This window comes from Carassius auratus, chromosome 37 (assembly GCF_003368295.1).
Source record: "Carassius auratus strain Wakin chromosome 37, ASM336829v1, whole genome shotgun sequence".
NCBI classification, from domain to species: domain Eukaryota; kingdom Metazoa; phylum Chordata; class Actinopteri; order Cypriniformes; family Cyprinidae; genus Carassius; species Carassius auratus.
This window is the reverse complement of record NC_039279.1, coordinates 13,395,977-13,409,415: the sequence shown is the minus strand read 5'-3', so window position 1 is coordinate 13,409,415 and position 13,439 is coordinate 13,395,977. Positions and strand designations below refer to the sequence as shown.

The following is a 13,439-nucleotide window of genomic DNA, read 5'->3' as shown; positions in this document are numbered from 1 at the left end:
GGTCATATTTGGACAGTCAGGGCAAGAGCAAAACCCTGTGCAGGTCAAGCCCACAGAAAGACACTGGCATTTGGTGGCATCGGCACAGTTTCCGTCTTTACAGTAGAGGTGGGTGAGGTCTCTAACTCCTTTAGGTGCTGGTGCCTTCTGGAACATCACAGATTAAATGCAGCCACCTTCTCTGAGCCTCCATCCTCTACCAACTGGGTTCCAGAGAAGAGTTTTGGCCAGGTGGCTGTGATGCCACACTGCTGTTTGGTACACGGCTCTCAGCACATGTTGCTGGAAGCCATCTTCTGTTGGGGGTAGATTTGCTGCTGACACCTCAGCTCATCCAGGTTGGTGCTAGGATGCCCATCTTGGTGCCTCTTCTTTGTCTTTCAAGATCTTTGATTGAGTGTTGGTGGTCATATCTATCAAAAACTATAACGACACAGCTGTTACCTTCCTTTCCCATTAAAGTTGCGATCTTTTTCCAGACACACTCACCCAGGTCATTGTGTGTTTGAAAGGCTGAATCATTGAGCATTTGAAGAAGATCCATGCCATCAATGATATATGCTGATGGTTCTTTTACACTTGGCAGCTGCTGTTGTCTTCTTTATGCTTCCATCATCAAAAAACAAAGAGGGTGGGACAAAATCATGTTTAATCTGAGATACGAGATTTTTATGACTTGGGAGCAGGGAGATACGAGGTTATGTACTCATTGATAAGAATGATACAGACACAGACGTCGCTGCTGCCAGCAGAGTTCATCAAAGTCTGCGGTCGTGTCGAGCCTTTTGACAAGAGATAAGGCTTTAAGGGGTAACTAAACCCCTGGTCAGAGCCTGACTCCACCCACTGGCAATATCTGAAAAATGCTGAAAAGTGGGCAGAGCACAGTGGAGATAGAGGGGACAAACCAAGGGCAGGGCTGAGCCGGTGGGGCGTGAACCTGAGACCCTCAGTGACAGATTAATTGACAGCTGCTGTTAGAGTCGCTAAAATGGAGAGTGACTCTAGTGACGCAAGTAGTTTTGCAACAGAGCGTTCATTTGAAGTAGAGGACTTTTCTCCCCCACCTTCACCTGAAGTGGAGGATGTCGAGATGTCTGAGGACAAAGGGCCAGGGCCTGAGCCATATCAATTCAAGCCACTGGCTCAAACTGCGGTCTTAACTCCCGGATTCTGATAGGCATCCGATGATGCTAGCGAAGCAGCCGTGCAAGAGAGAATGGGGCCAGTCTCCGAGTAAGGCACTGTGTCGCTTTTCAGCGTGAGCTGTGTGGAGCATTACAGCTGTGTGGAGCATTACCGAAGCATTACAGCTATGGATTTTTAACAAAACAAGCCTAATCAAATTTATCTAACCTAACGATTTTCATTCGTTATTGTAAGAAATGAAAAAAAAAACAGAGTTATGCAAAGATAGGCTTACTTGGCGCCAGTAGACAGACCTTTTTTCTCCCATAAATAAAACCTGTTAGCCTACTTGGGGCATTTTACATGCACAGTGCCATCGATCATAACATACTTCTACAGAGACTGGAAAACTGGGATGGGCTTTCTGGGATGGTACTCAAATGGTTCAGGTAATACTTAGAAGGGAGAGGCTATTATGTGAGTCTAGGAGAGCATAAGTCTAAGTGGACGTCCATGACATGTGGAGTGCCACAAGGGTCAATTCTTGCACCGCTCTTGTTTAGCCTGTATATGCTTCCACTAAGTCAAATAATGAGAAAGAACCAAATTGCCTACCACAGCTATGCTGATGATACCCAGATTTACCTAGCCTTATCTCCAAATTACTACAGCCCAATAGGAGGATCTTTGATGACATCTTTGTACGCATACGCGAGTGGTTGTGTGGCGACAAAACAAACAGTATGGCGGGCTGTAAAGACGCGACGAGCACTTTCAAGAGAGTTAAGGCCCGTTCACACCAAGCACGATAACTATAAAGATAACTATAAAGATAACGATATTAGCGTTCACACCAGCGAACGATATTGTCTGTGTATTTTAAGCGGACGCGGCACATCTGCTGCTTTAAATTCTCGAGCTCATTACAGCAGGATTGATTCTGATTGGTTGGCAATGTTTTATCATTAATCAGGGGGGAAAAAATCGTTCTGAAAGTGATTCCAACGATATAGTTTCTCTGTGCCTTTATCGTTATAGTTATGGTGTGGACTCTGCTATTCTTTAATATTGAGAACGATTTTTATCGTTATCTTTATAGTTATCGTGCTTGGTGTGAACGGGCCTTTAGCGGGCAAAATCCTCAATATATAAGCACTTTAACATCTGAAGACCGGAGGAGGTTTGGAGAGAAGCTAAAAATTTGTATTGGTGACAAAATCGAAGCTATTCAAAGCCCATATGAGATCTGGGATGACAAAAAACGTTGGTCTGACTCGCCCGTATCTTGGCCACCAATCTGTTGGGGAGACATTTATTCTTATTCAATAGAAACCCCTGGACCCTTCACTCATGAAAGATTAAAGGCTTTCAAAAGTCTGAAGGCCTATGATTATTTTGTTTCTCGAAAAGTTGGGCCAATCTTTTCTGCCAAACAGAAAGCAGAATGATGTGAGGAACATAGTCTGGGTGCTGTGGATTGCGGTTTGGGACACCTGAATCAGAAAGCGAAAACATATGAGTCGGTTGATTTGACTCAGATTTATTTATTTTTATTCAATCTTCTATAAATACATAGTCACTAAGACTTACCATGAACAAAATGTGCCTCACAAACTCGATCAGAAGCTGCAGGCTTTCTTCGGAACGTCCAGGTTCAATCGCCTAATTGCATGCAACCATTTCTTTCATTTTTCGCTACCCTTTTCGGAGGGAATTCGAAAAAACTTTTTATCAGGCCCCCAACTAACCGTACAATCGACCACACAGCAAGAGTGAACCATCCTCTTCTCTAAATCTTCCTCCAAACGTGCAAAACAATCAAATTACAGGTAGCGGTGTTTCCTGCCAGACGATTCCCATGATGCAACGCGACAAACATAAACAATGACGTCACAAAAGATCCGCCTATTGACTCCCTCTGCCAGTGCATTGATAAAATTAATAGTTGGATGTGCCAGAGCTTTCTTCAGCTAAACAAGGAAAAAACTGAAGTCATTGCATTTGGAAACAAACATGAAGTGTTCAAGGTGAATGCATACCTTGACTCTAGGGGTCAAACAACTGAAAATCATGTCAGGAATATGGTGTGATTCTGGAGACCGGTCTGAGTTTCAGTAGTCATGTCAAAGCAGTAACTAAATCAGAATCATATTATCTCAAAAACATTGCAAGAATTAGAGGTTTTGTTTCCAGCCAAGACATGGAGAAACTTGTTCATGCCTTTATCACCAGCAGGGTGGACTATTGTAATGGGCTCCTCACTGGCCTTCCCAAAAAGATCATTAGACAGCTGCAGCTCATGCAGAACGCTGCTGCCAGGATTCTGACTAGAACCAGAAAATCTGAGCATATCACACCAGTCCTCAGGTCCTTACACTGGCTTCCAGTTAAATATAGGATTGATTTTAAAGTACTTTTACTCGTATATAAGTCACTAAATGACCTAGGACCGAAATATATTGCAGATATGTTCACTGAATATAAACCTAACAGAGCACTCAGATCACTAGGATCAAGTCAGTTAGAAATACCAAGGGTTCACACAAAACAAGGGGAAGTCCTCCTTTAGTTACTATGCTGCTAAAACACTAGTCACATTTAAATCTAGACTCAAAACCCATCTGTTTAGCTGTGCATTTATTGAATGAGCACTGTGCAATGTCCGAACTGATTGCACTATATTTTCACTGTTTTTTATGTAAAATCATTTTCTGTTTTTAAATTCATTTTAGTTAAGTAGTTTTTTCATAATTTTAAAAGTTTTAAAATTGCTTGTCTTTATTTTTATTATTTTTCTTCATGATTATTTTACTTTATTTTATGTAAAGCACTTTGAATTACCATTGTGTATGAAATGTGCTATATAAATAAACTTGCCTTGCCTAGTAATAAGTAGACATTTAAAATACATCAATAACTGATATCATAGTTTAAAATAGATAAAATCAGAGTTAAGGCTTGCTTTATGTGTTGCTCGACGAGGATTTCTCAATCGTTGCGACTTTAAATCCTGAGGACACAAAATGCCGTGGAAGTTCCTGCCGCGGAGTGAAGAAGAGGTGGCGTTACGAGGATTCTCAGACAGTTGAAGTGTCCAATGGAGTTAAGAGATTTGCTCTCAATCTATTTTCAACACTTTAGATTGTTTACCACGAGGGGTTTGACCAATAGCATTGAATTGTGAAAAAATATGAAATAGAAAAAATTTGGACATGCGAGGATTCTGCCCGTCAGTGACGATATTTTAATAAAGGTGTTCCATTCCAATGTTAACCTGATTCAATTGGATCTGTGGTTCATATGAATTGTATAGTATACTGTGCCTTATGAAATGTATCATTATTAAATGTATCATAAATATAGATCAGCACTTACCTAATGTAAGTTACTTTGCAGTAACAATGAATTTGTCAACATTCTTCTCACCACTGATAATGTGATTTGGACTTGAGGCTATTTTGTCCAGCGTTCTTTCATTTTGGACACCTCATACATTGAGTGACAGAACACTTCTCTTTTATTTTATATATACATATATCATTTGGTACGGCTGGATTCAGCACAACCCCACCTTTCCAACAAGCCATCATATGTGTTTCTATGATAATGCCAGGCAAAGCAAGCACAAAGTAAATGAAAACATTCTGCATAGATATTAAATTTGTGCATGTCCGCTTATTTTAGATGTGTGTTTACATGTGTCTATTTATTCCATACATCAAGATATTCACATCCAGTCTTTTCTAGTAGTTTAATCAACTTCCTGACTACAAACATGTCAAGTTTCAAAGCTCTCAGAGCTTGTGTGATTGATCTGCATTAGTTTATATGCCTTAACTCCCATACGGACAGGCTATATTTTAGTCCTTTATTGGTTTTGTGGTGTATAACAATATCTGTTAATTTAACAATCTTAGCAGTAAAATATTTTTAGCCAAGAATCCATTTCATATATGGGAGACCTTAGAGATGAGGAAAAACATTGTTGGGTTTAGTTCTACCTCCGGTAGGGGTATCTCGAAAACTAAAGCACTTTTTGACCATTTGTCACTAGCCTATAGTTAGTAGTCTCTACTAACTTTGCACATCTAGACATTGCAATATTTGCCCACTATTCTTTGCAGAATTGCTCAAGTTCAGTTAAATTTGATAGTGACCCTTTATGGACTGCAGTCCAGGACAACAGATTTTCCAGAAGGATTTGACGGTGTTTTGTCCCATCTATTTTTACTTCTGTCCTGACAAGTGCTTCAGTCCCTGCTGCAGAGAAACACCCCCGTAACAGAATATAACCACATTCATGCTTTACTGTAGGAATGCTGTTATTTGGATGGTGAGCAGTATTACAGTATTACATTGAGCAGTATTACAGTACTGAATGTGTTCTTTCTCGAGGAGTGGCCTTTTTCTTCCCATACAAGCCACATTTGTAGAGAATATGTGATATTATCACATGCACACAATGGCAACTCTTTGCCATAAACATTCGGATCCAGGAAGGGTCTGTGTTGAACCAAATACAGTGCCTTGCCACCCATAGTTGATTGTTTGCTTTGTGTGCCATTGAGAAGGAGATTAGCTACACCTGATTGAGTTTACAAGTCATTTTTAGGAGGGATGATCATTTCTCCAACTCTGTAAATCTCTTTTTATTTTTTGTTTATTATGTTTGTGTTATATCTTACACTTGGATGTTATAAGCAGCACCGGGTAAATACAGTGGGATAAAACAAAAACTGTCCATCTTCATTTCAGGCTGCAAAGCAAAAAATAATAATAATAATAATAATAAATACAGATTATTTTCTATACCCACTGTACATTGATTTAAACTATTGATGCAATGTATTAAGGACAAGAATCACCGTATATAAGTTACACAGCAAATTAGTTGATCATAGATATGCACTTCAATAAACTGACAACTCAAGAAAAAAAAACCATGACATCGAAATGTAAGGAGACATACATAGAATAGCAAAATTAACTGACAAGATGTCAACAAGAATGAGAATGCAGAAAGATGTTTTGCTTTTGAATGTAATTTGAGGTTTTACCAACCAGGACTAACTGCTAACCAACCAAACCCTGAGGACTGGATTAATCATTCCAGTTTTATTTTTTCAACCTTTTTCCAGGGTTACCTGTGCATGCCATACATGGCACTCCAACAGCACCACCTGCTGTCAGACATAAGTGTTCGAGGTTTTGTTGCTGGAGCGACCAACATCCTCTTCCGTCAGCAGCGCCACCTGAGTGATGCCATTGTGGATGTGAGTACATCTGCTTTTTTGTCTGTACTCCATAATTATTATAATATTATAGAGGCCGACATACAGGATGTTATTGGATGAATCTCACAAACCCCGTCAATAATGTCACCGTATTGAGTTCTGTGTATTGTTTGCATTGTGACATTATTTTCATGATAATAGTTAAGCATGATTGTCATAAAAATTTGTAATCTAAATTTTCATTACTGTAATGCATCTGTAATGCGTCTTTACCTTTGATTGTTAATTTCTTTATTCTCCATAATGATTCTCATTACTGTAGCACAGTCATGAAAATGATTCTTTATCATTTTTCTAATTATTTAAATATGTAAACATACTTACAGCCTGTGAGTCAGAACAGCCAGCATTGTATTCTAACCTCCCAGGATCAGGAAACAGTTCTCCAACAGTCTTCCTTTGGGTTGAATTGTTCTGGAACAGTGTTGTAAATACAACTTAACCATTGCTTTCTATTTCTGTTCTCTGTTGGAACCCCAAACAAAGTAGTTAGACTTTCACAATGAAACACAGTTTCACCACAACATAGCACCGGCAACAGCGAGAATATATGTTACGCCTCCTTTCTTTGTGAACATTTGGGCTGTGTTATGCAAATCTTCCCACATCGTGATGTAAGACATGTGTGACGTGTTATGAGCCATTTTAGGGAGGTGTGGTTGACTCTTAACTTTTATAAAGAATATCTCTTTGGATTTGAGACTTTAGTCTTTGCAGCTTTACAGATCTTCTTTATGCACCAGGAGCTTGTAACACTCCAAAGAGAAAGGACAATTTTAAATCGAATCATATGACCCCTTTAAATTTGCCTCTGTGCAGGTGGATGAAGCTCGTATTCAGATCCATGACCCAGAGTTGCGCAAAATGCTGTATTTAAGCACAGCTGACCTACGATTCGCTGATTACCTGGTAAAACATGTCACTGAAAACAAAGAAGATGTGTTTCTGGATGGGACAGGCTGGGAGGGTGGAGACGAATGGATACGGGCGCAGTTTGGCCTATACATCCACTCACTGTTATCTTCTGCTCTACAACAAGGTGCATAACAACACACAGATACATTACACATATTTAAGTATTATTAATTTGCATTTAATGTATTAGAATAACTATGTATTATTAATAAACATTAATTGACAATGAACAATATTAATTTAAGTGATGGATTAAGGGTGTGAATATGGTGAAATGTTTTTGTGTGTGTATTGAAATGGAGACAATCTGTTATCTTCCATTTAGGATGTGGTACAGTGACCGACAGTCACAGTCATACACAATTGCACATATACCTAGCCTCCAATTTACCTAACCTGCATGTCTTTACATTATGGGGGAAACCAGAGTACCCAAAGAAAACCCACATAAACACAGAAGATGTAGACTACATAAAATATTGGCCTCCTGGCTCAGCTGGCACTCAATCCGTGGGTGGACCTTCTTGTTGTGAGCCGAGAGTGTTACCTACTGAGCCACATTTAAGTACTTTAACTGTTATCTTTGCCATAGAGTATCTCTGTTTTACTATTCTGTATCTATTTTTATCAGAAATTCAGTGCTCATTTTCTCTTTAATAAGTCAGGTTACCAACTACTCCAGGTTCATATCAAGTCAAGTCACTTTAATTTCCATAGCACTTTTATAGAGATTGTTTTAAAGCAGTTTCACATTTGTATTTAACAGGAATGTAACAGAATAAGTGATGGAAACCTAAAAAATCAGGCAAATCCAAAACTGTGCTTTAAAGCTGTTGCAAAACTTTACTGTCATTATTCAGCACCAGTCAGTTCAGTGTTGGTTTAGTTGTGTTCTATAAATGTGTAAAATTCATTTATGAAAGTATTAATTTAGCAATAAGTGAAAAGTGAAAGCGACGTGACATACAGCCAAGTATGGTGACCCATACTCAGAATTCGTGCTCTTCATTTAACCCATCCATTAAGTCTACACACACACAGCAGTGAACACACACACGGAGCAGTGGGCAGCCATTTATGCTGCAGCGCCCAGAGAGCAGTTGGGGTTCAGTGCCTTGCTCAAGGGCACCTAAGTCATGTTATTGCCGGCCCGAGACTCAAACCCACAACCCTAGGGTTAGGAGTCAAACTCTCCACAACTTCCCCAATAAGCCAATAGTGTAATTTTATTAATCTCAGTTCAGTTCAAGTTCATGTATGTATCATGTTTTGTCATTACATGAAGTTTTATTTGGTATTTCTGACTGCATTTTTTTTTTTTTTTTATCAGATCATGAGCGTCTTTTGGCAGATTATGGAACTGCTTTCACATCTGCCTGGAAAATCACACACAACTACAGAGTGTGGATCAGCAACAAGCATCCAGCCATGGGCAATATCACACCAGGGTACAACAACTGAGTCACACACAGCAAAGACAAATCCATATAGAATACTAGCTTCTGCTTACTTTTTTTTTTATATATATAGTAGGCCAAAAATGTCAACCATATTTAAAAAGCAATGAGTTTGTTCAGAAAAATATGTGACACTTTGGGACGGTTATACATTTTGATTTTACATTTGTAAACCAGTGTTTTTTTCTGCTTTTGATCTCAAACTTTGATATGAATTTTCCCATATTCTTTACTAGCAGTCCCCTTTGCTAGTCATTTTCTCCTGCTATATAGGCTATATCTATCTATATCTATCTATCTATCTATCTATCTATCTATCTATCTATCTATCTATCTATCTATCTACAGTATCTATTTATCTATCTATCTATCTGTGTATATATATATATATATATATATATATATATATATATATATATATATATATATATATATATATATTGCCCAGTAAAAATTTTAATATTTTTTACACAGTTTTAAAACTTGTTTAAAACATGTTTGATAGCTAATTTGTAGCTAATTGTAAGTATTTAAATTGGTCAGATTGTGTCACAACAGTCTCTGGTCTCCTGTTCTACACACAGAAGTTGTACATCACTAAATGAGCAACTCATAACACCAGGTCACAAATCATGAAGAACATTTAAAGATCTGTAATGTGAACTACCAATAGACCATGTGTGGGCATGAATGTACTATATAAACACAGTAACCAACTTAATCATTTATAGAGTAAAATGTGTTCAGTAACATCTTGTTCATTTGCAATACGTTTAGTTGTACCCTCCTTCACCAACTACCATAATTTCTAGTAACACATAGGTTTTGTCGTCTTTTATGCATTATAAGCATGTGTTGCTTGGGCCGGTGACACACTGGCTGCGTGGCGTGAGCGTGGCGTTTCTGCTGCGTGTCAGTTGCGTGGCGACTGCGTCGTGTTTTCTGTGTCTTTACACACCAGAACCGTGCCTGAAGTGGCTCTGGCACGCTGCTGCTGCTGTAGGTGACATAGATGGCGGCCGCCGACAAACCAGGCTCTTGTCTTTACGACAGCAACAACATCTATTCTTCATGTTGAGCAGAAATATAAAGCCTACTGATAAAGGACACCATCAACAGTATTGACGGCAAAATAGACTGTTTGACAGGAGCAATATTTTGAAAAAAAAAAAATATATATATATATATATAATTTTTTTTATATCTGAATTTGTCAACCTATAGACTTTCAAACATCAAAATGTCATGAATTAATATGTATTTGTGTACAAAATGAAATATAAACATATTTTCCTATTCTATTTTGCCTGTAAATGCTTCCAACACACTTGCGTGTCGAGTGAAAAATAGGTGTCTGAAAACGCACGTCTCACGTAGGCAGTCTGCAAGCTCTTACCTGTTAACATGGGAGCCGAATTAAAAACGGACACGCCACGCAGCTGAGACGCTTGCGCCGCACATGTGTCGCAGGCCTCAGTTGGCTGTTACTTTACAAATCATGTGAAGCATATTCCTTTTTTTTTTTTTTTACAAAAAAAAAACTTTGAAATAATTTTAACACATGACTATAACACAGGAAATTGTAACTTTGACCTTACATCATTATATCATTGTTCTTAGCCATCCATTCCAGGGTCAGTACAGTGTGGCCGATGTGAAGATTCGCTTGTCACAGTAAGTGTTACACATTCATTATGCTTTTGTCTAAATACTCTATGATTGGGTAATTAATGTCCATATGCATTGTCTATAGAACTCAAATATTTTCAGGGTAAAATGACACAGCATGTTGTGAAGATGTTAAGAGCATGTCAGGTCACTTTTATTTATATAGCACTTTGTAACAACATATTGTTACAAAGCAACTTCACAGTATTAAACAGGAAAGTAATAGAATCTGTGATGCCAAATTCCAATATAAGACCAGTTCAAATTCGCCAAGCAGTTGTAAAAAAAGACAATTCATTATTCGGCTCCAATTAGGTCAGTGTTGATTCAGGTCAGTTCAATTACTGTGTGATGTTTAATTATAAATCACTTATAAAATCAATTTAGCAATGAGCAGCTCAACTGAAGACACTAGTTTCTTTATTCAGTTTAAGTCAGTTCAGTGTTGATTCAGTTCAATGTTGATCAGTTCAATAACAGTGTTGATGATGATGCAAAGTTGTCAAATATAATTGTCTCAGTTTAATTATTTGTATTTTTTTTTTCTGTTTCTTCATGTAATCCCAGACAGACTGGATAATGTTAAGATCAAATCTCTGTGTGGAGCACTGGCTGTTGTCAGACTCCTTGTGCAAACACAAATCTAACTGGATTATTACAATTAATTGGGAAAAGGAATATCTGTAAATGTAAACTGATATTTCCTACTGACACACTACAGCCAAATATATTAATAACTGGCTTAAAGGCATTTTATTTGTTGTTGGTGAACATAGTAGTGTTCTAATAATTTTGGCCACCACTGTATAATCAGCAAGATTTAAAACAATTAAAACTAACGGGTTTCTTTAAAATATCTCCAAAGGATGTTTCACTAGTGAACATCCAGTATTGATAAAAGATATTCATTCATTCACTTGAACATTTTTGTGTATGTTGCATGCCCACAGCATTTTCTATGTAAACATGCAAATCTTGCTTATAGTGGGCCAGAATGCACCAGTATGGGCATGTTCTATTAACAGTACTGGAAATTCTTCTTCTGAGTGAATTTGTGACAATGACCACGTTATCTCTTTGTCCATGTCACTCTCTTCGAAAACAACAAATGCAAAAGCCATTCCAATGCCAAGTTTTAAGTATAAGCTTGAGCAGTGTATAGTGCAATTGAATGTATGTGTGTAGTCGAGTCAAGTAGTGTTCAACTGTTGTACAGCTCTAGCAAAGAAGCTTTTTCTTCATTATTGTAGTAAATGAATAAATTGTCCTGTAAAGCCTACCAGATGGTAGGAGTTCAGTGAGGTAGTGTCCAGGGTAGGTGAGGGTCTCTGGTATTTTTGGAAGCTCTGTCCCGACATCTGGACAGGTAAATGTCGACTGCTGGAAACTGTGTACAGATGATGTTTTGGGCCATTTCGGTAACACATTGCAAAAGCCTTATTTTCCTTTCTCATGCAGCTGGCATACCAGTATGTAATGCAGTATGGTAGTACATCAAATGTACTGTGGAAATCTTGCTTTCTTCAGTCTTCTCAAAAAATAAAAGCTTTTCCCATTACAGTAGCCCAAGAAATGTCCTCTGTAATGTTTAACGGCAAGAATTCAAAACTGGCCACTCTCCCCACAGCCTCCCCATTTATGAGCACAGTACTCAGATCAGTTCTCCTTGTCTTCCTAAGGATCAGCTTATTGGTGAAACACCAGGCTTTCAGATTTTGTACCTTGTCCAGTGTCCATCTGCAGATTTTCCCAGTCTGTGCAGTTTGGATGCTAGGACTTTGGAAATTACCATATTAAAGACCAGGCAAAAATCAGAAAACAGCATTCCATCATGCATGTTCAAGTTTCCAGGTGCCCAAATGGTTGATGTTGGTCAAGTGGCAGTGCAGGCCTGGCAACAGCCCTACTTTTGATTGCAAAGAATGTTAAATTCCTCTGCTATACAGACATTTGCATTTATGGATATTATAATACCTTTTGTAGTCTGTGACAGTTTGTATGCTTTGTTGCCACATAAGTTGGGGATTGTTATTGAAGCTGTCCTCGGTCCTGTGTTTATGATTAAATTAATCATGGGTTAATTGTGAAATTGTACAAGTAAAATTGGAAAAATTTTGTGATAGCTCTCTCTTGATATTTCAGTTCAATGCAGAACAGTGAGCGTGGAAAGAAGATCGGGAACGCTGTGATGTCGACGAGCAGAAGTGTTGTGCAAACAGGAAAGGCTGTCGGTGAGATGGACAATAGATTAAATTGTACACTTGTTTTTTTTTTCACATTAAATCTGTTCCTGCAGTACAAATCAGCCAAACCCTAATAGTGCAATGCTTTTTGAAAGTATTCCCACCTTTTTTGTCATATTTTGCCAAATGTTATTACAATCATACTAATCAATTCAATTCAAGTTTATTTGTATAGCGCTTTTTAAGATACAAATCATTACAAAGCAACTTTACAGAAAATTAAGTTTCTGCAATATTTAGTAATAGCTTATAAGTGGTGACTGTCAGTTTGTGCGCATATGACAGGATTTTTTAGATAAATCAAGACGTAGTCAGCCAGACGATGAACATTATTAACAACAATTATTATATGATGCAGTCACACTTGTAGCAATATTTGTTAGTTCTGTTTGTTGATTCGGGGTTAGCATCATCTTTTTCTCAGGTGTTCTGGATCCAGACTGGAGCTTGTGTATATCCTAGTTACCTCGGGATGTAAATCCCGTGGCAAAACAGAGAAACAAATAGAGACATCATTAGCATAGCTGCTGTTCCAACAAAGTAAAGTTAATTAGTTTAACCCAAGCTAAAGAATAAGAATGCACATTTGATCAGGTGAAACTGCAGTCACAATTTAAAAGATACATTATTCGAATGCTTGGCTAAAGAGATGCATTTTAAATCTAGATTTAAACAGAGAGAGTGTTGTCTGAACCCCGAACATTATCAGGAAGGCTATTCCAGAGTTTGGGAGC

General features: G+C 38.0%; 1 protein-coding gene across 1 annotated transcript in view; it reads left to right on the top strand.

Moving 5' to 3' along the window:
• The window catches only part of avl9 (AVL9 homolog (S. cerevisiase)), a 46,140-nt gene that overhangs the window by 31,358 nt on the left and 1,343 nt on the right, over nucleotides 1-13,439 (top strand). The window contains exons 11-15 of the mRNA XM_026222921.1: nucleotides 6,267-6,401; nucleotides 7,242-7,461; nucleotides 8,668-8,785; nucleotides 10,415-10,468; nucleotides 12,605-12,693. Coding sequence (XP_026078706.1) covers nucleotides 6,267-6,401; nucleotides 7,242-7,461; nucleotides 8,668-8,785; nucleotides 10,415-10,468; nucleotides 12,605-12,693 — 616 coding nt within the window. The remainder of the gene's footprint in view (nucleotides 1-6,266; nucleotides 6,402-7,241; nucleotides 7,462-8,667; nucleotides 8,786-10,414; nucleotides 10,469-12,604; nucleotides 12,694-13,439) is intronic.